The sequence below is a fragment of the Dermacentor variabilis genome, chromosome 9 (genome assembly GCF_050947875.1).
Source record: "Dermacentor variabilis isolate Ectoservices chromosome 9, ASM5094787v1, whole genome shotgun sequence".
Classification (NCBI taxonomy): domain Eukaryota; kingdom Metazoa; phylum Arthropoda; class Arachnida; order Ixodida; family Ixodidae; genus Dermacentor; species Dermacentor variabilis.
The window spans coordinates 125,038,466-125,064,178 of record NC_134576.1 but is presented as its reverse complement, the minus strand read 5'-3'; the positions used below and the strand labels follow the sequence as shown (position 1 = coordinate 125,064,178).

Below are 25,713 nucleotides of genomic sequence, written 5' to 3'. Positions count from 1 at the left end.
AAATTACAATCATAGTGTGCAAAATAACTATGCACTATCAGCTCTCTCACACCTGCCATCAGATAGATTCGTGAGGTCAATGGCATTCAAGTGCTGGCTTGGTGGTGACTGAATACAGTTGACACTAGCCGCTGGTTACTAAGTTTAATAATTTCCATTTGTTCACAGCAACAAGTTCTAACAATCTCTAGTTACATTGACAACCACTTCTTGCTATCTCCCCCCCTTTGTTTAGGGCCTCTATCATATCTGCACTTCTGTTAGCTTGACGTTCGTATTGCTAACACTTATTTATGATATCGTCATGGCATACAAGGTATTAGAGAGGAGATGTGCTCTAATCAGACATACAAGCAATAAATGTCAAAAGAGCACAAAAACACAACAAGCAAATAAACAGCATTGTCATTAAATAATTGCATAGCGACTGACAAATAAGGCATTACTAATGCAAAAAACATAAAGCATACAGTATGGGAAGCTGAACAGCTGTGTGTAAAAAAATTGTGTTGTTACTCGGGTTATGTGGGTAAAGGGATCTGCAAATATGATCAAGTGTCTGTTGTGCTGATTAATGAAAAAGGACAGTCACTCTTATCATAGGATATTTTAAGAAAGAAGGACTTGGAATATAGGACAGTCTTTGGATGGGGACCACACGGGGAGCATGTTGTCTAGACGTGGTAAAATGAATGGAGCAGGTCTGATGCATTATGCCGCTGCACGTGTTTGCACATAGGCTGGTGATGAACTTGGAAGCACATTAAGTGTTGTATGTATGCAGTAACTTGTTTTTATTTGTTTCATCAGTGTGTCACTTCTCTGTTGTGTTAGTTACCAATAAATATCTTCCACCTCGTCTGGTTGATATTGCAGTATTTCACACCTGAAGTGTTAACAAGACCAATCTCGCGTTGTCAAGCCATCATGTTATGCACCTGTACCTCCAGTCGATAACTCCGACCAATGGCATCATCTTTTACAATACTGCAGATGCTCAAGGGTTATCTAATTTAATCAACCTAACCTCATCTTAAACCTAAGTGTCCAGCCTATGAGTTTTCCGTGTGAATCATCAAAGCCAGCCTGACGGATAATGTAGAGCCAGTGTGTGCCGATGCTGGATCTGGATTTTTTGCAGTGTAGCACGCCTGACTGGACAAGTTCAGCAGTGCGTGGTGAATGTAAGGGGACAGGTGTGGTTGCAGGGTGTCGAGGCGTGACGTGCGGTTGTGTGCGTTTCTCTGACAGGCAAGCCCAAGCCTCCCGTGCCTCCAAAGCCCACTGCACTGCTCTCGGAGGGAGGTGCCCGCCGTCCCATCATCAGCGTGTCGCCGTTAACCGAGACGACCGAGCAGAACCATGCCAATGGTGCCACGAAAGAAGGTGACAGTTCGGAAGACCCCTGCAAAAAGGAGACGGCTCATGAGTAAGTTTGGTTTCGCAGTTGCTGATGGTGGCCAACATGCTTGACGTTTTTTCTTTTTGTAATTTGGGTTGTGCCGAAAATTTTGCTGTTTGGTACCAGACATTGCTTTGAATATCCTTCTGCAAGGTATCGTATAAATTGATATGTTTAATATATAGTATTTGTAACTCACTTTTGCTTGGGAGGCATTTGGGTGCTGTGTGCCATAGAGTTTTCTGCTACAAATACTAGAGGAAACATTCGAAGCTGCGGCCTTTCAGCTAGCATGGCAATGGTGGGTTGTACATGGATTTGTCCAATCATTGTGGCTTCAGATGTTCTCGTGGCATTATTTGTTATCTGTAAATTTCAAAGAATTTCTGTTTTCTAAATGAGAAGGCAATGAGACTCTGTGCATCTGCATAATCATTGCAAATTACCCGCCGTGGTTGCTCAGTGGCTATGGTGTTGGGCTGCTGAGCACGAGGTCGCGGGATCGAATCCCGGCCACGGCGGCCGCATTTCGATGGGGGCGAAATGCGAAAACACCCGTGTGCTTAGATTTAGGTGCACGTTAAAGAACCCCAGGCGGTCAAAATTTCCTGAGTCCTCCACTACGGCGTGCCTCATAATCAGAAAGTGGTTTTGGCACGTAAAACCCCAAATATTATTATTATTAATCATTGCAAATTGTTCGTTTCGTAATGCAATACTTTATTGAATATGGTCATTTTGTAGAGAGTCATGAAGAAATTTGAAGCCATAAGGATCAAGGTTGGGCAAATGCGCATAATATATACCCATCATCCCAATGCTGGTTCAACCACCATGCTTGCCGCTCTGGAAGCAGGTTTCTTTTCCTAACTTTTACAGGAAACTGTACACATGAGCCATTGCAGTAAACAATGCAGCAAGGTGCTTAGCTATGAGGACCAGACAGACAATGTTGGTCTGGAATGTTCACGGCTTGAAAGTCACTTTCTCCCTTGAGTAGTTTTTCACATTTCATAAGGGAGTCATCACTACTTTATTAACTAATAAATTTGTTGATTTCTTCGTAAGCATTGACCAGAAATATGAGCAGTGTAGTTAAAGGTGTCCGTAGCCTCCTAAGATGATCTAAGGCATCTTTTGTGTCAACGCTGCTCAAGCCGTGACACATTGTTCAAGCCATTCAAGCAGTGTTCAAGTTGTTGCACTGGACAGTGCGGAAGGCTCAAAGTAATTAGTGCCCGGAAACCTTTTGTCAGTTTTGTGTAATGCAGCGATACTAAGCTCTATTTTCCATTTTGTAGTCTCAGGCAGATATCATCGTAGACCTCTTTTTGATAGTAATTGTTAAGGAAAGCCGACATTGCTTAGATAGCTGTGAAGGTGAGAGACCAATTATTGGCTGCAGCATCTCTCTTATGATTTTGTGATCATATTTTTGGTTGTTTATTTGTTAGTTTGCAAGACTTGCAGCAGCAAGTTACTGAAAAGGTATTTTATGCGTTGCATAACTCTTATTGTACAGTCTGGGAAAAAGAAGTTTGTGGACTGTAGGTGCATTGAAAACATTTCATTTTGTTGCAGTTGTGGGGATGCGCGACTCACGTGCGTCCCCAGATATCTTGTTTTCCCCCATCTCCTGCAATCCCGCTTCGCCGCGTGGCCTGCATGACGCCCGCGGCAGTCGATGTGGTTGAAGTGCAGTGCGAGAGATGGCGCGAGTGTTGCGCTGTTACCGGCGGGGTTACTCGGGTGCGGGAGCGGAAGGCGCTCTCCCTGGGACGGGATAGCAAGCGGCACGGACGTGCCGTGTCGCGTGTGCGCCGACCCATGCTTCTGCGAGACCGTCTTGCGTGGCCGCCTTGGAATGCGCCACCGTTCGCGTGACAGTACGCGCAAACGACCAGGCGTTGGGATCCAGCATGGGGCGAACATATTCGCTCGCTATCCGGTCGCGGTGAGTCGGACTTCTAGATTTGTCGCGCGCCAATCGGCATGTTTTGTGGATAGCAACTCGGCTAGCAGGCATTGATCTATGAAAGGTGCAATAAATGCCCTTGTGACTGTTTGCACTACTGTGTTGTCAGTCTTTTGTCCCAAGAGCACGGAGATCCCCACACAGTCAAGGCGCAGTCAGGTGGCAACTCGTACACTGTGATGCTCAAGCTTAAACCTCGAAGTCACACTCCTCAATGCTGCAACTTTCTCACTCTGCTTATGGTCTACAAACATTTGTCCCATGCTGTAAATTTACTGCACTATGAACTGGGGTAGGCTGCCTGATTTACAAGTTTTGACCCAATCTGCACCCACAACAGAAACTGAGTTTTGTAGCAAAACAGTGCCATTGCAGGAACAAACTTCATGAGCTGGATCAGTAACTCAAAGCCCCTTGTGCGCTCTACCGCTATCCACTGCACTATGCCAGACTGTTGCACTCAAACGCAATGCACGGCTTACGCGTCTGTGTTCCACTCGGTCAGTGTGTCTGTCGTGCTCGAAAAGAGAGGGAGCCACTTGTTTGCTCAAAACTGTGGCGCCGTTATATTTGCGGCGCGTGCGTCGCCAGCTTTCTTGGCATCGTGCCACCTTGAGGTTTGTCTGGCTCCCACGGGCTTCGATGGGCACGGGCCGGGTTTTCAGGCCTCTGGTGGTTCTATTTTGGAGCACGCACACCGCCTCCCGGCATTCGGAAATAGGGAGAAGTTGAAAGTCGTTTCGCTCGCGTTTGTTCTAGCTACAGGGGTCTGCCGTGTACATCCCTGCATGCAGCCCGGTGAGTTAGCCGCTGTCCAGAGGCACAACATCACACGTTTGTTTGCCTTCCTTCTAGCCCTGTTTTCCTTTGCAAGCGGTGGCCGCGCTAGGTTTTGCAGACTCAGCTTTTCATTTTCGGGTGCGGAAACCAGGCTTGCCGTGTGTCCTTCGCATGTGGCCCTGAAGAAGTGTTTTTCAGGTTCCCTTGCAGCTCCAGACCCTGTGTGGTGGGAAGGGGCTTCTGTGCCTAATGGAGTGAAGATAGTGTTGTGAAGTACAAGTGTGTTACAGATTGTGCATACATCAAAACCTTGCTTTAGTTAATGGGAGAGCTCATCCTGATTGAAGTCCTGTGATTTTCGGGGTGAAAAGCACCATTGTAGTAAACAGCTAGCCTCTGCAAAGCAGCCGTAAGTAAATTTTAGCAGCTTTTAATGTATACAGCATTGCGTCAGCTGAAGCGACCAGTGGGCTGAAATCCAAGCTATGAGCAATCGTTATAAACATGTGATGTGTGACAGCGGTGCTCTGGAACAACTCTTGGCAAAGATATAATGCATGCCCTGTTGCTAGCTATTGTTTTGAGTTTTCGAGCTTGCTGTCTCTCTGCCTGTGCTCAGGTGTAAACAATGTTAACGATCAATAGGCTGACAAACTTCGTTCGGTTTTTATGGAGCACTCTTTGCTGAACACAGTATTTAATGTAAATCTGCTTATTGTAAATCCACAAGTGTAGTGCTAAACATCTTGTTTTGATCCAACTGGTGCTGAATGCTGCCGAACCTCGAAGCTAAAACTCCTAGAGCGTCTATTTGTGTCATCAAAAGTATAGCTTAAGGGGGCAGCCTGGTTCTGAATTTATTTCTCATTTATCAACCTGTCTCGATCAAATTGCGCCTACTTGTTTAGTTCTTCATGCTTATTTCAAATATTATTTTGTTTTTTACACGCCTAAATTACTTGACAAGTTGAATAAAATTAATTAAAAATCTCATGCCATTGATTCAGGAGGTCTCTATTGTGAGAAAATAGCAAAATAAATATTTAATTTTAATGCAGAGGTCAATAGCCCAAAAGGTTACGAATCCAATAATGCAAGCATATTTAAAAAGTGGTCAACATAAGTGCCATTATAATACATTGAAGTTCACTTCTAATATTGATCCATGAAGTGAGACGTTTTACAGATTACTGAAAATAGTTACAGATTTCGAAAATGTCAGTTTTAAAAAATTCAACTTTTTCGTGATTTTCGGTCTCCTAGGACCAGGCACCTAACACAGGTTGACTGAGCCCTTTAGGCCCCTAACACAAATCTACTGAGCCTATGGGGAACCTAACAAAGGTTCCCAAACTATTCTACTTCTCAGATGGTTCACTGCCACAGAGTTTATATTAAACAGTAATGGGTTCCACTGCACTTGTGTTTGCCCATAGTGCACTGTGCTTAAAGGTGAGGTCTTTTCACCTCTATAATGCCATTGAAAAGACATAACTTGCTCAGTTGGTCCTTAACATTTTATAATCTGCTGCTCAAATTTGCCTCTTGTTTCTGTGACGAGGCAAGCAACATTCTGTTCTACGAAAAAGTGGGTAGTAGTTGCACAACTGGACTACACAAGCCTGCAAGGCAGGAAGTGACTCAATGACAGAGTCGGCTGTGGAGAAATTTACGCAAGCGCTGTCGCTTCCTTGTTTTAAGACGATAGTGTTAAGGGCCCCGTGTCGAAGAAGATCCGATGTCGACATCTGACGTCACTTGGCAAAAAGCATTGCAAACCACAACTGTGCAGGCCCTCCGCATGGCGCAGATGTGTTGCTGAACTAATTGAATTTCTCAAAGTAAAATATGTCAGAATAATCGTAAAGTATGACCTGAACACAACCTACACACATGATAGCATCGGAGTTTAATTTGAATATACCAGAAAACATAATTTTGTTTCGTGGAAACGCAAACACAAACCCCTTTTCTGAGCAGGCACAGCCTGCTCAGTTCCTTGCCACAACACCTTCGTGCTCGGCTCAGTGCATCCGCAAGAAAGCTGCAGTTGCCGGGAAGCGCGACAAGCAGTCAGGGATCCTTGAAATCTGAATGCAAAGCTTAAGGGTCCTCCAAATTTTTTCACAGTGAAATCGAGAGTGAACAGCTCGCTAGTGGTAAATTTGGCTGTGGAGAAGTTCAGTTTGGGTTTGTTTTGTGCTCATTAGGTTAGTGACAGTTCTCGCTTCTTAGTTTAATAACTGCTTGTGGCACCAGTTTTACATCCTCCTGCCCTCTGTCCATCATGCGCTGCTGCTTTCGTACATAGGACACATTAGCAGGATTTATACAGATGCTTGTCAGAGCACTGCCTGGCATCTGTATTGTAGCATTGTGTTCCTGCTATATTCACTCACTATGATGGCTCTATGGATGTGATGTCGTACTGACCGGTTAGAGTTCATGGACTGAATTCCTGGTCAATGTGATGTCGGCCGCATTTTGTTGAGACAGAATGTAAAACTGCTTGTTGATTTTGATTTCTATGCACATTAAAGAACCTCAGGGAGTTAATATAAATCCTGAGCTCTCCACCATGACACCTTCTGTAGCCCACCTGTTGCTTTGGGATGCTATACCCTATGAATCAATCAATCAATGAATAAATCAGTCAACCAATCATTTACTCATTTACATTGCATTCCAATTAATTTTCCCCCCTTTTTGTTGGCTCAAATGGGAGTGATATTCTTGGAACCAGCAATTTGGAGCTGTAAATGTTACAGTAAATCAGAATCGGGTGATAACAGTTAAACAGCGTGTAATAAGAATAGTTGTAGTATTACACAAACCTGGGCATGGATTGTGTGAATTAAGGCTTTGGAATTCGCGTGGTTATTGAAAAAATTGCTCTCTGTGCTTACAGGCAAACAGTGTACTGTTAGTCAACAAGTTCGAAGGCAATTCGTTTCTCTGTGCAACTCGCAGAAAGTGGGATGTCACAGGCTTCCTAGAATACAGGCTGCTGATGCTGATCCTGTGAATGCAGCTGGGAAGTCACTGTAAAAACTATTGTCGTAAATGTCAAGGCTTACAAATGTCAAGATTAGTAGATAGTGGATCCACTTAGGAAACACTTGTCAGGACCAGCGGGAAAGCACAGACATGCACGTTTGTTGCATTAATCTTGAAAGCTAAGTCACTTAGCACGCATCATGGGCAGGACTGACATTTCTGCGTTCCACATTTTGGCGGAAGCTTCTGTGCCACCTTTACAAGGTCTCGCGTGCTTGCAGGGTGACGGTCGTCATTGAACACCGAGCAGAAGCAAAAGCCCTGTGCAACGGTTCGAACGACGCAATGCCTGCGACCGATGACAAAGTCGACCCCGCTCCAAGCACTAGCACACAGCCAGTGCAAAACGGCGAGTCCGAAGCGCAGTCCAAGGACGCACAGCAGCCGTCGGACAGCAGCAAGCGGAATACCATAACAGAGGACTGGTAAGTGCTCATTGTCTTCCTTCTCTGACAACTGCGTCCAAATTATACATGTGCTCGCTGTTCTTGGCTGTCGGCCTTGCCCTATCGGTCGTCTGCTCGTCCCTCAAGCTCTTGGCATTTTAACCTTTTATAGTATAGTCAAATCTCAATGTACCAAACATGAATATGATGAATTATCGAATGTAACAAAGTAAATATGTTCTTTGCCTATATGACCATGTATGAGCACAGGTGCCGAGCGATAATTTGGACATGCTTGATTATTTGGACACCTACTGACCAAATAACACCACTGGCCCCATAGACTTAATGTATAAGGATGACCAAAATTTTGGATGTCTTACAGAGAGTCGTGGAATAATTTGGTCTCCGACTGCGTGGTCATGTGCTAATTTGGCCACCAAGTCAAGCAAATAATGTAACAATTATTTTATTTTGATACGTCACCGGTGCCTCCTCGAAACTGAAACTAGCTAAGCCTAGTTGGTCTCGTAGTTGCCAACCGCAGCTGAACTGCAGGCTGAGCAAAGTCACTAAGTCGTAAAGGCTGTATTTGTGATGCGCGCGATGTGTTTTGCGAGTATCATTCCACTATTATGAGCTGCTGCTCATGGCCAACTGAACCCATCGATAACTCGGGTGGAGCATCACTCTGGCCACTGACGAAGTGCCAAAAGTGTAAAACATTTCACCAGTGATTACGAGACTCCCTAATGCGAATTTTGAGTGCAGTTGTGTATGTAGCTGTTTTGAATTCGGGATATATCATGGCAAAAAACTTGATTCTGAAGGCGGTGGTGCTGAGCCTCTGCTCGGGCAGCTCGTTTAGCAGCAGCAGCAGACGAAGCATTTCCCTCGGTTGCGTTGCTTATGTATCAGAAAGCGTGAACACGGGAATGCGTGGCTCGCATGTAGGGAATTCCCTAGCGGCTGCAGCGCTACAGGCGAAGTAGCGCACGTGCATTGGGTCCGAAGCCCACACCAGCACTTTGTTTCTGTGCTGGCTGCATGCCTGGTCGTGCTGGCACTCCACTTTACTCCTCAAAGTTACTCCTTTACTCCTCCTTTACTCCACTTTACTCCTTTTTGCCATACTCTCCTTCGCTTTCCACCTCCTAGTTGTGCTGCACCCTACTCTCTGCCTTCCTCCTCGCGTCTTTCATCCTCCCTCTGCGCTCTTCATTTGCTTTCATCTTTTGCTGTGCTTGTTCACTCAATTACGTCGATGCTGACGTTCGCCGCAGAAATGGCTGCCCAAGAGATGTGCTCTAAAAGGAATATCATTAAAGGCATCACTAGAAAATCGCTGCCACAGACTGCCTAGGCCAAAAGCAAGCATATGTGCGCGTAGCAATGCTTTGACAAACTTGTGTCGTACACTTGGACGACCACTTTCGAAGCTACTTTCACTTTTGTTATCTTTTGCGTGACTAGCACTGGACGCATAAATGGGAGGCAGCATTTCCGCACAGTTATAAGATAGCAGGCTTGGCCCTGTGCCAAAAATGCCACTGCTTGTTGATACCAATGCGCATAGCGCTAGTCATGCTACAGATAGCGCCCTTGGCATTATGCCAAGAATACCGTTGCTCGTTGTCGCCAGTTTGTCTCGCGTCAGTGAGGCAAAATTTAATGTATCCCTGAAAGTGACGATGTGAGGGTATGGCACACCTTTTGTGGCCACTTGTGGAATAAAGTTATTTTCTGGTGAATTCACTAGTTCGGGCTCCGATCACTCAGACTGTTTCGCAGTCCTCGTTGAGTGTGAATTATAGGATGGCGACTGTATATGCTAATCACAATATATTAGATATAATGTAGCTATGTCTATGTTGTACGCGACTTCGTAGTAACAAGGTTTGTCTTTATCGCCTGTTAGCCACTCCTTAGGCCAGCCACATGTTCCTTTGCTACCACAGTTACTCATCATTGTCTTCTTGCCAATGTAACCATTGCCTCCTCTCGTTAAATGGCATTACTATCTGCATTTTCTATGAAATTCTCTTGGGTCTTTACTGCAATTTTGAAACTTTTACCGTTGCTTGGGCCTAGTCAAATGTAGCATTGAATTTGAAGGTATGGGATGTACAATACAGTTCACTATTAAAGGGAACACTAAATTAGTATTTCGTGACTGATTAGAGCCCTGTTTTTACACGGATGCCTCGGCAATAATTTTTGGGCCAATAGTAATGAATTAATTGTAATGGATTAAATCAACCACTTTTTTTCTTGTGACGTTGATGATGTGTTCAAGATACGTTGCTTTCAATACTAATTGTGTTTCCTTTGACAGTGGACTGTATTTTACACCATTCGTGTAGGCCATTTGCCAACAGTTTTGCTGGTTTATGGTCACAGATTTAATGCAGTGCTCAGCCTGTTCAAAGTACTACTCTTTTCTCTAGCATTGCTTTGCAGTTCAGTGCATTTACTCATGTTTTGGTCATACAGATAAGCGATAGGTTAATATTAAAGTTTTGGAGAGCCTAGAAAGATACTTGTTGCCATATGTGCAGGTCCATCAAGGACAACGTTGAGTCGGGAGATGAAGCATGCTGCACACGACTCTCGCAGCTCATTCACCGTAAGGCAAAGGAGCTGTCCACTCACTTGACGAAGCCGCCAAAACCGCTCAAGCCCCTCAAGGAGAGCAAGGGACTGCCGGCGCAACCAAAAAGCTTCGGTGATGAAATTCCAGGAGGGCGGCATGGCATTCGCTATGCTGATGAAGACACTGAGGCCAGCTCTGACTATCAAGATGTTGACCTGAGCAAACTCGCGGTAGCAGAGGTGACTACCGTGTCTGTTCACAAGGAAGGCACGCCCAAGCCAATTGTTGAAGAAAATGAATATGAAATAGTCGAAGTGCCTCGCGAGGAAGTCAAACCCACACCCCTACCCGTCGCCCCCATTATGGTCATTATAGAAGACGAAGCAACTAAGCAATCTGGTGTCATTCCCGAGGAGACCCAGAAGAAGACGCGGTCTCTGGAAAAGCCAAAGAGGCCACCACCACCCAAACCAGAAGCAGCGAAAAAGCCGCGTGTTAGATTCGGCGTCGAAGTGTTTCCCTCTGACATCATTGCTGCCATGGCAGCAAAGAAGAAAAGTAGCAGTGCCGCGGCAGAATCTAATGTGTCTCAGTCAGCGGCAGCCAAAACAGAAGCAGCTTCAGCGAAGGACACGCCTTCCGACAAACACGTGCAGGAGGAGACTCCTCTGGAAAATCCCATTCTCGTCCGAGTCAAGGAGAGAGAGGAGCCAAGTCCCGTGCTTTCGACCAAGATGCCAAAGTCAATGTTCCCACCGTCCTCTCCTGTCAAAAAGGTAAAGCCCCAGCGACCTCCTCCTCCGAAGATTCCTCCTGCCACTACGTCGCCTCATCCCCCTTGTTCACCTCCGCCTCCCCCTTCATCACCTCCCAAATCCCTAGAGGTGTCGACAGCTTCACCTGCTAGCGCTGCGCTGAGTACAACCTTGGAAAGCACTCCTGTCGCAGCAGACGAAAGCAAGAGTCCAGAACCTGTCGAAAATGCTGTTCCCAAGGATTCAGCAGTCATGGCGGAAGAAGCCAAAGTCATTCCAACAGAAGTGCCTTCGCGTTCCCCCATTGTTTCTCGAGAACCTGTGATAGAAAGCGAAGTGGTCGCTGCTGCAGCAAAAACAATTGCGGACGTTTCCAAGTCTAGCGAAACACCACGAAAAAAGCGAACTCCCCCGCCGAGGCCACCCCCTCCAAAGTGTAAGCCAAAGCCAGCAGAGATGGCAGCGGTGGCCATGGTGAAGCCCACAGTTTCGCAGAAACCAGTGGTTTCGCAAAAGCCTGGGACTCTGCAGAAGCCTATGCCTTTGCCGCAGCAGATCATCTCGCCGACGCCGTCCAATCAAGCAGTTCAATCTGGCATGAATGTGTATAGTCAGACGGACGACCTCGTAACATTTCGTGCAAAGAACATTGTAGCCGATCTCGACGCCCTCTTGGCTCAGAGGGAGGCGGAAGAGGCAGCACGAGCAAATAATTTGTCCTGCATCGAGGCATCCCTCAAAACAATGGCACGAGAAGCCGCACATCAGTTTAAACCATTTGAGGATTTAATGTGCAGAGCTCTTGACAAAAAAGAGGACGTTCCACAGGCTCCACCACGAAAGCGGCGGCAGCGCTCAAGGACTGTGGAGGCAGTCAGGGTCTCGGGAGAAGAACAGGCCAGGCGACTGCGGAGAAGCCACTCACTCTCCGAAGCTGATATCCGAATCAAAACGGCCCAGAGGCTTGGTCACGAAGACAGTTCTGATGTCGCAGCGACTATAACCGAAACATTTGTGATGGTCTTGGAGTCGCCTCTTACGAAAAAGGAGCTGAAGGACCTGTACACTAATGTCACTGTAGCCCCTACGAAAGAGCGTCGCTTCAAGGAGGTCCCACAGCCAGTGCCTACCACAGGAATGCGTTTCAGACCTCTCCCACCTCCTCCACCTCCACCGCGAGGGAAATTGAAATTGCCAGTGTCGTCCGCCCCAAGTTCTGCCGATGACAACCCTTCAACGCCACCAGCAACAGCAGTAGCAGCCGGAAGTGAACCTCCTAGCACTCATCCTAGTGAAGCTCCTGCCCAGGAGCCGAGTGAAAGCCCAGGGGTGCCTGAAAGTGTTGAAATGAGGACAAGTCCAGCTAAGCGTGATTCCAAGCATGATTCTAAGTGTGATTCTAAGCGCGATTCTAAGCGTGATTCCAAACGTGATTCCAAGTCAGAATCACTCGGCCGGCACAGCACAAAGAGTGGAAGCACATCTCCGAAGGTTCAGCAGGAGAATGGGGAAGCGAAGGCGTTCCGGCTTTCCAACAGCACCTTCTACGGACCACCACTTGAAATCCCGCCGGAGGCGCAGAGGGGTGCCGAGTCACCATGCACGGAGCCCAACGCCAGCAGCGAAAAGTCGCACTCCAGCTGGTACGACGACAGTGATGCGTCGGGCGACATTGCGGATGTCGACTCGCCGGCGGTTCCCAGTGACACCGACCCCACGGTCTGCTCGCGCCGGTCGGACTCTTCTCCCGGGTCGGTGCAGCGGTCAAAGACGAGGCTGAAGGAGAAGAAACGTGCAAGTGCGAAGTTTTACTGCGACATCGAAGCAGAGCGAGGAAGTTCCACGGACGGCGACGTGCCGCCACGCGCCTCCTCCAGGGCGAGCGGTTCAGACAAGATGCTCGAGGCAGCTGAGAGCAAAGGGGAGGACACTGACGAACTCCTCGAGATGGCTGAAGGTCTGCAGAAGGAGATGACAAAAGTCCTGGTTGAAAGACAGAAGAGGCTCCTGGAGACATTTGACAGCGAGCTGTCAGCACAGATGGGTGAGTGCCCACTTGAGAACGATTTCGCACTGCACCTGAAAATGAGTTACCAAGCAGGGAAGAGAAGTGCACATTCACTAGAACATCTTCTTGTAGGCTAGTTGATGCGTATTTGTTTGCATAATTGTCTGTGCATAAAAACACAACCACACGTGGGCACATTGGCAGGACGAGAGCAAACGACCAAATTTATTGCCTGCGTCGCCTGAGAATGTATGCATTGGGGAGCCTTGTAATGTACTTTCGCAGGAGGAAGGCAAAAGAACACATAAATTAACCAGCAAGGTGACCCAGGGAGGACTGTGTTTTGTTTGCCTTTCGGTATTATTGGTTGTGGTTTTACACGCTGGCAGTTCTGATATCAGAAGTTCACATGCATCAGAAATGTCTGATGTTGTCTGAACAAAGACAGAGTTTCAAAGTACTCATTGTTCTATGTTGTGGGTTCTGTCATCGCTGCCTGGCCTCCACCAAACTGTATTCTATTTCTTACAGCTGTTTGGCCGGTGTGGCCTTCAACACCGCACTTAGTGCGTGCTGTGAAAATAAACTAATTTAAAATTTTATTGAAAGCGGTCTGGTGCATTTGGGCATTCGAGAGTGTACTAGTATCACATCAGAAGATACTAATGAGCATTGTCAGCAAGGAAGATGGTTGCTGACTAGTTTACAAAAAAAAAAAGTGGAGGTTCAGGGTTTCCACAGATTGTTTTTACTGAAATGCGATATTATCAGAACAGTCAGCTCTTCAGTTACCTTTAAAACAGTTAACACACAATTGTTATGTAACCTTTAAAACAACCAGTCGCGAACTCTCTAACCAGCACCTCAGCAATTTTGTAGACATTATTGAGACGTCTGTCAAACACGGATTACTAATCATTAGGTGCTATAGCTGCATATTTAGTTTTAGTTCTACATGGTTTGTGTTTAGTTGCTTTAAACTACATTCTGGGGACTGCAGTGTTTTTTGTGCACTATGAATTCACAACTGTCTTGTCAGTTTGCCACACCTTGAGTTAAAGCAAGTACTTGAACAAAGTACCTCGTACACTAATTAATTTTTCTTTTTGCACGTATCTGTTGAGTTTCCAATGCATTGGATCGCCTCATAACGCCTCTGCTTGTTAACAAGAGTAGTAGACTCCTGCTTCCAGACTGTGTCCTGCTCAACCAGCAGATTTGTAAAAGATTTGGCATTCTGTAATTTTTCATATTTTGCTTTAAATGTTCTCAAGCTTGGCTTCACATTTTATGAAGACAAAAAAAAGATAGTAGAATTTTCGGTGCACTATTTCCCTCTTTTCTGTTAAAGGGCCAAGGAAGGTTATTTAATGAAGGCTGTTTTGACCAGTTTTTTTCATGAACGAGGGATCCACTTGGATCCCAAAGTGGCACTTTCTACCTGTGAAATTGGTCAAGCAACGTGTCTGACCACTGACAACACTAAACACTCTACTACAGCGCTCCGCATTCCCCTGGGACAGTAAATTCTATGAATCAATTGCTTGTAAACACATGCATAAAGTGTTGTCGGGAACTGGTTCTGTACTGCTGCATTCTGTCCAGTGCTTATATCGTTTTCTTGCTTACTGAATCTTGGTCCTTGCTAGAATAAAGAAGATTTTATAGGTACAGTGAAACCCTGTTGATATGTTCCTCGACGTTGTGTTTTCCCGGCTGCTGTGTCACATTTTTGTGGTCTTGACCTAAAGCCCATTGACTCCTATGTATTATGTTCCCATTTGATATGTTGCCATTCTGTAATGTTCCCGCATGTTATGTTGCATTTGAATGTGGCAGTCACACAAATTTAGTAGTGCTGAGGCAAGTTCGGAAGTATGAAATGCCAGAAGTATGCGATCGTCGGTCCCAATAAGCGTGTCATGGCCCCCTAAAGTCAGTTTTGCTGTAATACAGACATGGTATGCCATGATGCATACAAAGAGAGGAAAGGGGCCACTGTCACGGAACATGGTACGTGTCCTTTAATTGTACATGCACGCAAAGCTGTTTCTGATTTTGCTGTGGCAATTTGGGACATTGCTCACTGTTACGTTTTCCCGGCTGTTAGATTTCTTTTTTCCCATTGTCCTTTGAAAAACGTATACCCCCCCCCCCCCCCACCTGTTTTTCAAGGGAAGGTTATACGTTGCTGCTGTACAAACTGGGTTCTCTGTAAAAGTGTGGCTTTAGCGTCTCCTAAGGACCCTACATTGGTGAGAACCAAATTGACAGCAGGAACTCATTATCCATGTATGTGTTGGAACTTGGGATACTGTGCAGTGCAACCTGGGAAAATATTCGTGGGCAATCACTTCACAAGATTTTGAGGGACTAGGCTCCGGACATGGCTGCATATACGGCCAACAGTGTTTCTGGTTCAGTGCCAAGCTTGCTATCTTCCCACAATGACAAGAGCGCCATTGGCTGTATACTACATAGCATGCAGCATCATAGCCTTGCAAAATCTTGCGGTAGTGAAACTATCTCTGAAAGGGATCTCCTGCGAATACCGCCCCCGTCTTCATCTTTTGCCTTTGTATGTTCCAGCATGTCCAGGACTGTACGGTCCAGGACTGTATGGTTCAGGACTGTATGGTACAGGACTGTATGGTCCAGGACTGTACGAGGGCTTTATTTACACCCTTATGAATTCTGTGGTTTTACATGCCAAAACCACAATCTGATTATGAGGCACGCCGTAATGAGGGGACTTCGGATTGATTTTGACCACCGGGGGATCTTTAACGCGTCCCCATTGCACGGGATGCGGGCGTTTCTGCATTTCGCCCCCACTGAAATGCGGCATTTACACCCTTGTAAAACTCTGCTCCAGATTTTTTGTACCTGTGACTCTTAATTTTTGTTGTAGAATATTTTTCTTCTTCTTCTTATTATTATATGGGAAAAGTAGTAGCTGTCACCATTACAGGTAACAAAATGTCTCTCTTTTATTTTCGTTTCGATAAAGAAAGACATAATGAAAGAAAAATATCTTTTTGAATTTGTGAATTTGGACGTGTTATGGGATGCGTTATTAAACAGTTAAGGCACTTCCGAAAGGTTAAGAGTTGATTCAGTTCCATATGCCACGGCCATGCTCTGGTAATTAAGAGGGCCGTAATAATACGCTCAGCCAATGTCATGCTGTATGGCTCGCTGATAAGCTGTCCGGAAACAGGCATATCTTTTTGTTTGAGAGAGAGAGAAGCATTATCAAGGGCTGGAGAGGCTAGCTTAGCCGTACGCCTGGCATGCAGCTCTGATCAATAGGGTAAGAGGTGACAATGAACAATAAAATGAAAAATGGCAAGAATGGTTGATTGATTGAAGAAATTTTTTATTTTTGGCAGGACGGCTATAGTAAAGCAAGATAAGTAAAAATATTATTGCAAAAAAAAAGGAAAAGAGAAAGGAACCAACACACATCTTCATGTAATGAAATTAATGTCAGGACAAAGAGAGATAAGCTAACTTGATGGACTTAGCAGGGCCCTGGTTGAAGCCTGTGTCACTGAAAAAAAAAGTCAAAGGGGACTCTGTAGCACACAAAGTATTTATTGTTCACGCATTTCATGACAACATTCTGCAGTTCAATATCTGCATTGCAATGGAGGTTTGAAGAACTTTTTATGGCAGCCCTTTAAGCTACTGAATGTTTGTAAATGTAATAACCATGTAATAACCATGTAAATATAACCATGGGAAGCTATAGGAGAATAAAGCCAAGGAAAGCTTAGAAAGAGCTAACCATTTTTATTTTGCTTGAACTTTGGGAGTAAATATATAATGACAGTTATATTTGTGATATAATTTGTTTTTTTTTTAATAAGAAAAAAAGGTAATGAATATGAAAGAAAACACAACCTTTGCTGACAGGGGGACTCGAATTTTCAACCTCTGTATGCCACTCACAATGCTCTGCCAATTAAGTTGTGATGACTATTTTGCCTGCCTCTGCACATTTTCATAGGCATTTAACTAATTAATTAATTTGTTTGTTTGCTAACATACCTCAAAGGCTATTATGGCATTATAGAAGGGACGAGACGTAATACAGATAGGTAACACAACCTAGCCCTGGGAGCATGGGCACACGATTTTTACTAAAAATCAAGCCTCTCAGTTTCCCCAATTCTTTCTCACTTAGAAGTGCAAATTATGTGAGGCGAGTCTCTGCTTACACAGAATGTGTAGGACATTGCAGTACTGTGCTGCAAAAATTATAGTTATGCAGCACTTTCATTTTCTATTCTTTCTGAAAAATAAAGGATGCTACCTTCAGTGCAACGGCATTCTTGCTTTTGGAAAGCGTACTTGTTTCAGCGCATCACAAGAAGCCTATGTTGCAAGACTTGTATCAGTGTCTCCTTTGGCTTAAGTACAAGATGAACCATTCTTATACTTTTTGGTTGCTTTTGATAAACGACAGCATTGGGATGGGGGACGTAGTCTTATCTTTCACGCCTGCTTTTCGTGGCGGCTGGTTGCCCTTTGATTGCAGTCTTGCATGCATGCACGGCATGGCATGTTGCCAATCAATGTATATTCAAATAAGAACCATGGCAACCCAACCTCTGAGAAGCCCTGAAGTGTTCCTTTGAAACGAGATTACCGAAAAGCCGCGAGAAAGTGAACAGATGCCGTTGAGTTCGCAGCTCGTATCTTCGCCCTGACAGTAGCCTCTTTATTCATGGCCTTCTTATCTTATCACCGCTGGAGACCACGGTGTCAGGTAGGCCGGCAAGGTCGTTCCTGCGTTTGAAGGGGGGAAGGGGAGGGGACAGAAAAAAACCCTCGTCCCAAGTGCACGTCCCGATTCGCGGGTGTGTTTGTAAGTGGCTTGTGCTCACCAGAACCTGCAAATTTTTTTTTGTGTCATTCTTGAATTCGCATTTCTCCACAAATGTCTGCCCTGTCTTTAAGTTTTTGCGCGAGGTATGCACCACCTGTTACCGGCTCCCGTTTGAATGTTGGGGCATATCTCGCCGAGGCTTGAGTGCCATCTGTTATGGGACAGGGGCGTCCAGCCGTCTGCTTCTAAGTGTTGTGTTGTGTGTGCAGCGGAAAGTGAATCCAGGGAGCAGAGGTTGACGGATGAGAAGGACTCACCTTCGCTCATGCCTCGCAAGGATCTACCCAGCGTCCACTCATCTGCCTCAGAGGTGAGAAGTTGTCTTGCATCTAGTAGCTTGTCCACTTTCCAGAACGTCTGTGCGTGTTGCGATTGAAGTCGTTCACATTCACTGGCTTTGCATACCACCTGGAATCATTTTCTGCTTATCTGTTGTCTGGAGCTGTTTGCTTATGCTGTGCAAAAACAAACACTTTGCTATGCTGTGGGCCGTGGTTTCTTTGCAGCCTGGCTGCTTGCCCGCTGATGTTGAGTGGGCAGTGGGATCTAAATCACCTGTGCAGCATTTCGTGCATATGCCAGTTTGTTTTGTAGCAAAATTACAATAAAAAAGCCATGTTGAGACGGTTGCATCATTTTCCAGATTTTTTAATTTCGGTCCTGTGCACGCACATATAACTGAGATCAGGTCATCTTTGTAACTTTTTGTTACTTTTGGTAAATTGTTCACTGATATGCAAAAACTTTCGTATTTCGAATTTTCATGTGTGAATGACTATGTATAGGAGTGTTGTGATGGTGAGTAGTGCTTTGCCTGGCTGACCAAATTTTGCCTGTGATGTTTGAAATGAAACGACCTTGTTCTGCTCAATCATTGAGTGCGTGTAACTGTAAAGTAACATGTTGCATGCACGAGCTTTTCAGTCTTTGCTTGCTTTGCATGTAGATGCCTTCCCCGGCTTTGGTCATTACGGGCATCAAAAAGAGGAGATGCTTATACACTTGAAAATATGATACCATTTTCTCTAACACTATAACAACAAGTTTTGGTGATAGTACAGTACAGGTGATAGTGGTTAAGTGGTTATATATAGCCGAGCTCACTGGTCTGCCTCAATGCGTGTTGCTGTAACTTTCAGATTTCCTTTGTTTTGATTGCAGGATATGGTGGTTTGCTGCTATTTTTGTTGCTTCTTTTTACATTTATCTTTAAATGTTGACAATTCCTTCATTTATGTAGCAGTAGGAGCCAATTACTTATCACAATAGCAAGGTTCTTTCTTTTTTGTTAGCATTTTAAATTATTCTCAAGAACTTTCGGCACTGCCAGTTACATTGAAAGCTTACTGGCAACTTGGCACATTGTGTGGTGCTGATGTTTCACTTGAAAAGGCCAGCAATCACTTGAGAGTGTTGGTGATGCATGACATGATGTCAGTAGAAGTTGTGTTGTACCAGAATATAGACCTCATATAAAGAATTAAGGGCTGATTCATCAGAACATAGCCTGCTTCGATGCACCGTCTTGCTGTGAAAAACTCTTGAGACATACTGTTTGTGCAGCTGCTCCGAACATGGCACGTGTTACCAAATTTTGCCCCCTTTGCAGGAGCATAATGCCTCTTTGTAACTGCTTTACTCTCCCGAGCAGAAAATACCATGTCTATTACTATTACTACTGCTAACTACTACTGTTGACCGCTACTGCTATTACTACAGCTGCTGCCAACTCTGTGTACTACTACTACTATTGCTACTATTGAATGCATCCTGTAAATGTGACAGAAGGAGGGAAAAACTTCTTTGTTTTTCTTTTGTGTCACACCGGGGTTTCGCTTACTTTTTCTTTGTGGTTGCATTGGCTTGTGAATGCTCTTGTTCCCCAAGCGTGGAAGCAAAGGCTGCAACTTGCTGCAACGGAAAGAGGCTAGACAGTGGCATTGTGGTCTCTGCGTAACATTGTTGCCACTTGGTACATAAGAGCCTCCTAGTACACGCTAGTATCCTGGTATTTGTGTCTGAGGCGGTTGAGCAGCTATCATGATAACGAGAGGTTCTGGGGCTCGACACCGGCTAAGCACAGTGAGTGTCCATACTTAGTTCCACAAGTAGCAGGCAGAGCTGCGAAGGCTATTGACTAGACTTTCTCTCGCTGCTCGCTTTCACGACCGAAAACATTGTGAATTTCAATTTAATTCAATTTCAATTTATTGTTGCCTTTGTATAACAGACATGTATAAAACGTTTGTAAATGGAAGGAATATATAGGTATGCATCGTGCAATTCAATTCACACACCTGCAGGTGAGCTGGCAGGGCTCATCGGAAGAGGAGAGCGATGGGGAAGAGACCCGGAACATGACCCTGGATGAGGCCGCCCGGCACCGGAGAAAGCGCAAGTGTATGTACATTGCCCGGGAGATGGCAAGCTCCGAGCAGGTTTTCGTCGACGCCCTACACCTGCTGAACAAGGTGATTGACTTTCCACGACAACAGTGGACAGTGTTCTGTCCCAAAGCTACAGTTCGGCAGCGAGAAAAAAAGAGGCCAGAATTATCTCTGAAAGCCCTCCACCATGGTTATCTCATAACCACCGAAGTGAGAATTTCAGATGGGTGTCTGTGATGGGCAAAAGCACATGTAAAACAAGGATATGGTGTGTCCACAATAGTAAAAAAGCCACAAAAAGTAGGGATATATCCTGTCCACGAAGGGCGAAACAGAATGTAAAAGAGCATATTTCTTGTATGCTGGTATGCCCTGGCGAAGACTGGCAAAATGGAAGGTAAAACAAGAATATGTCCTTTTCCAATGACCAACACAGCACATAAACTGAGTATATGTCCTGTACACGGCAGGCAAAATAAAACGCATAAAACAAGAATACGTGCTGTACAGAACGGGCCAAAACAGCATATAAAACGAACATGTATGCTGTCCGCAATGGGCAAAACAGCACACAAAAACAAGGATATATCCTTGCACAACTGGTAAAACCAGCACATCAAACAAGGTTATGTCCTTTGCTTCGTACCTGTTATGAACTAGCTATACCGTGAATTTCTGCTTCACTGACTGTGAGCGATACCATTATGAAGAACTGCAGATTACAATTTCTATAACCTTGGATTCATTAGCATGCATCCTAAAACCTAAGTACACAGGAGCTTTCGCATTTTGCTTTTATGTGCAGCTGCTAATCCAACAGATGAACAAATTGTTAATCTTGGAGCTCGTATCATTAGGTGATGGTTATTGCAAAACCTACCGTTAACATTTTTACGATACAATGGTTCTGAACCTGGGCTTGGTTGCAGGACTTTAGGGAAGCCGTACGAGCAGCTAGTGAAGAACGTGGTTCGTCGATCGTCCCCGATGATGTTCTGGACCAGATTCTCAAGCACCTTCCCCACCTGGTGGACTTAAATGAGGAGTTGCTTGGGCAGCTACAGGAGCGCGTTGACAACTGGTGGGTCTTTTCTTCACCCGCGTCTTTCTGCTTTACTCTTGGTACTGCATCGGCAATGGCCATTTATGCGCTGTGGTTCTGTGCCAGATGACCATGAGGCCTCATGAACTTGCCTGCCTAGTGAAGCGTTTCAGGTGGCATAGCAGCTTGATGTTGTGATTTTGTTGTGTCCTGTGCCATACACTTCAGTAGCCTTTTAAGCAAGTGTCATGGGGCGTGTGAGTACATTTCAGCTGCATAACCAATATTCTAGTTGACATTAAGAGAAAAATAAATGGAGCTGGGTAGGCCATGTAATTCATAGGGCAGAGTGGACCATTATTAGCATTACAGAATGGGTGCCAAGAAAAAAGAAGTGTAGTCGAGGGCTGCAGTAAATTAGGTGGGGTGATGAAATTTGGAAATTTGCATCTGCAAGTTGGAATCGGTGAGCGCAAGACAGGGGTAGTTAGAGATCATTGAGAGAGGCCTTCATCCTGTGGTGGACATGAAGTGTAGACTGATGATGATGAAGATATATGATGACAGATGTAAGCTCACATTGTAGAGCATTGGGCCACTTAGACATTCCCCTGCAGAGCCTTATTGAGTGAATCCTGGTATTTGCGACCGTGTTACACTTATCATTGACAAGCTGCTAACAGTCCTTCTTAAATGTAATAATGGGGTGCTTTCATTTTCTTCCACTTGATGACCTTCCTCTTGATCGGCCACGAGAACAAAAATTGCCTTTTTCTTTCCTCTGTCTTATTCAAAGGGAAGGCAAGGAGCAAGTAGCAGATGTACTCATCAAGATGGGTCCATTCCTCAAGCTGTACTCATCCTACATCAAGGACTTTGAGGCCATGACTGCCACTCTGGAAGAGGCCAAGCGGAAGTACCCCGAATTCCAGAAAGTTGTCCGCAGTTTCGAGGTCAGTAGTTGGTTCACTGGAGCATTGGCAGAAGCCTCATCCTAATCTTATTAGACCAGCTTGTACTGATGGGCTAGATTTATAAATTCTTTGGTCAAAGTTCTGACTGCGTTCGGTATTTTCCCAAGACAGAAGTGTTCTTGCCAATTTTGCATCATGAAGCTGGACATGATTGGGCATTACAGTTGAATATTATGTAGCAGACATGATTTGGGTTGGTCGAACAGAATGTTTACTGTTATGTTGAAAATTATGACTATCTTGAATTATGTTTGTCATTATGTTGAATAAACTTCTTTTTCTAGTTTAAGTAAGTCAGATCTGCAAGACCAGGTTTGTTTTTTTGCTACCTTAATTTGGTTTTTGCTTCTACGATATTTGTGTACACTGCTATTGCAGTCTCTCACTCTGTGCATGTCATGCCAGGTTGTGGGGCCACAATTTGTCGCACGAACGCTGTAAGCTGCATATTAGTCACTGTGTTGTTGCTGTGTAAGGAAGCACTCCAAAAACGAAAGTTGTCGATAACAAGGAAAGTTCAGAGGGTGGCCTAGTCGGTAAATGTCAAACTGGTTGAACAGTTGGAAGAAACACGACAGAAGGAAGGAGAGGACATTATACCAAACCAAGCTGACACCTAAACCTCTGCATGCTTTACTACATCAGCGATCATGTCAATTTTATTGTTTGAATCTCTTGATCCTGTGTTGCCGGCTTGCAGAGTATGACGGTTGCAAGTCCAACACTCTGGTTGTTCCTTCTTCTTCTTCTTCTTTTTTAATTGTATTCCTTCCGCTGATTTGGGTGATCGATTGTGGCTAGACAAGAGAAACCGCAGTTCAGAGAGGCAGCGTTTCAAAAAGAGGACTTGTATTTTTCTTGTCGAAATGTTGGCTTCTGCCTGAAGACTCTCTTGTTCAGCCATTACTGATGACTCCAAAGGTTTCCTGTGTAGCTTTGCGCCACAGTCTAGGTGGATGCCAATTTTTTTCCCTTTCATTAATATTCTTCCACCTTGCGGGCTTCTACAGAACTGATTTGCCATATTCTGGGTCTCTACGCTTAGAGTTGTCGATCAATTCAGGCTCTCCCTTTAATCTGCTAGCCTTCTGGTTAGCTCAGATGGTAGAGCGACGGCCCCAGTAAGGCGTTGGTCCCGGGTTCGATCCCCGAACCAGGACAAATTTTTCTTCAATTTTGAAGCTTTCCTTTTGAGAAACCCATTTGGGCTTCCTGTGTAGCCTTGTGCTACCGTCCAGGTAGTTGCCTATTTTTGCCTTTTATTTATGTGAATCACTTGGAGTTCACATTTTCCTCTGAACTCTATTCTGCTGGTTCAAGTTTTTTAACTCATTTACAACGTGTGCGTATGACACTTGAGCGTGAGTGAAACGCTTTCAGGTTGCACAACTTTTCAGGCTGCCAATCTGTTGCAAAGTAAACCAAGTTGAAAGACTTCAGACATTGTAAAATATTGTGAAATGTTTTTAACACCTTTGATCTTGAAGGTGCATTACCGAGGCGTCTCTTCTCGCAGCAAAGTCCTCGCTGTCGGCAGCTGAGCCTGCAGCAGTACATGCTCAAACCGATCCAGCGGATACCCCAGTACCGGCTTCTGCTCACCGACTACGTCAAGAACCTGGAAGTGGACACGCGCGAGTACTGCGATGCCTGTGCTGCTCTCGAGATCGTGTCCCAAGTGGCCCAGCACGCCAACGAAAGTATGAAGCTCGGGGTAAGTCTTTCGCCCTCTCTAAGACGCTTCACTGACCCACTACCAAGCAAGGGGTCGTGGGTTTGATCCCCACCTGTGGCAGCTGCATTCTGACTGGGGCAGAATGCGAAAAATGTTTGTGTGTTGTGCTCTCGGTGCATCTTAAAGAAGCCCAGGTGGTTGAAATGAATCTGGAGAACATCACTACGATATCCATTATAGCCCATTGTGCAGCTTGGCATTGTTAAACCCTAGAAATTGGCTTTTAAAACATTTAACTGAAACTCAGAGATTTAGAAGGCTGTCTTGCTCGACACCAAAGGGTGCCTTTCTGCTTTTCAGAGAGCTGCATCGGAATGCAAAGCGTGCCTTCTACCCAAAGAAAAAAGAAAAAAGTCAAACTAACCTATAAAGCGTGGCCTGTGCATGTGTTGTTCTATATACATGTTCCTTGGTCCTGTCTTTTTCTTTTTAGCACCAATGAACCGTGACTCACAGCTGGTAGGTTACAATTAATTCTTTGTACGCGTAACTTATGTGAAACTTGATAGAGAAGGCGCTGCAATACTGCTATTCACTTTGCATCTTTCTGCTTGAGCTCACCTGGTGTTTGGTGCTGCTTGCGAAAGATAAGCTTGTACCTCTTGACCATACTGGCTGTTAGGCATGCAGCATTTGGCTCGGCATTTGGCCTATATGGCACCAGTCTAATCTGTTGCACTCGCAGGTTATTTGCACAGACAGGATAAGCTTCATCATGTATGTGGACATCAGGCAGCAGCTGCTCCAGGACACTACACATTTGATAATGTGCAGTATGAAACTAAAGTATCTAGATTGTGACCATAGCTCCTTTGAGTTTACGTGTTGAGATTTAAGAAATGCTCGTACATTGCGACATCTTTGCATGTTCAAATTTTTACAGGCTGGATGGTCTCCCAAGCCTTCCGCTTTCTTGACTGTAGAACTAAAATTGTGGTACAGCCTGTTTTCTGTTCTAAATGATGTAGCAAAATGAAAAAATAAATTGTTGTCCACCTGAAAATAGTACGAAGCTACAAAGGAAACCCATTCAGGTTTTTCAGAAATAAATATTTGTAGATTAATGTAATTCATCCTTGTCCAGGTATTGAACCTGGAACCAATGTCTTTCTAGGGCTTTTGCTCTTTGACCTGAGCTAACCAGGAGGCTAGCAGATCGTAGAGCAAGGCCAAAATAGTAGACAACTCCAAGCAGAGGGAGACATAATATGACAAATGAGCTTTGCAGAAATTTTCAAGGTGTGGCGAGCTTCATGACAGGGAGAAATCATGATCCATTTGGCACTAGTACGAAGCTAGAACGAAAACTTACTGGGGCTTCGCTGAAAGGAAGCTTTGTATTAGGCTCTTGATAGTTTACTATGAGGGCATATGTGTCAGTATTATGAATCACATTTGCTTTTATGTCTCTTTCTAGGACAACTTCTCCAAACTAATGTCGCTCCAAAACAGGATCTCTAACCGCTACGAAGTGCTGAAACCAGGGAGGGTGAGCAAATTTTCTTCATGAATGTATGTAAATCCTTGATATAATGAACATAGATATAACAAATTATCGGTATAACGAAGTGAATGAAAATTGTCTCACCACCATTACAGTGTAACAGATAAGCATTTTAAAACTAATATCGGGTATAACGAAGCTCTTTGTGTGTCGGATGCAACATCGCTATAGCAAGGTTTGACAGTATGCACAGTCCAGTGCGCAGCTTCTTATCTCATGCC

General features: G+C 44.8%; 1 protein-coding gene across 5 annotated transcripts in view; it reads left to right on the top strand.

Annotated features, from left to right (window-relative positions):
• LOC142557417 (uncharacterized) overlaps nucleotides 1–25,713 on the top strand; it is a 41,289-nt gene that overhangs the window by 9,518 nt on the left and 6,058 nt on the right. For 4 of the 5 annotated variants that reach the window (XM_075669246.1, XM_075669250.1, XM_075669248.1 and 1 more), the window contains exons 2-10: nucleotides 1,252–1,429; nucleotides 7,436–7,639; nucleotides 10,159–12,992; nucleotides 18,060–18,160; nucleotides 20,154–20,321; nucleotides 21,167–21,318; nucleotides 22,076–22,232; nucleotides 23,770–23,967; nucleotides 25,406–25,477. In XM_075669246.1, the coding sequence (XP_075525361.1) occupies nucleotides 1,252–1,429; nucleotides 7,436–7,639; nucleotides 10,159–12,992; nucleotides 18,060–18,160; nucleotides 20,154–20,321; nucleotides 21,167–21,318; nucleotides 22,076–22,232; nucleotides 23,770–23,967; nucleotides 25,406–25,477 (4,064 nt within the window). Of the gene's footprint in view, nucleotides 1–1,251; nucleotides 1,430–4,055; nucleotides 4,176–7,435; nucleotides 7,640–10,158; nucleotides 12,993–18,059; nucleotides 18,161–20,153; nucleotides 20,322–21,166; nucleotides 21,319–22,075; nucleotides 22,233–23,769; nucleotides 23,968–25,405; nucleotides 25,478–25,713 lie in introns of those variants that run through there. The other variant, XM_075669249.1, reaches the window with a different exon arrangement.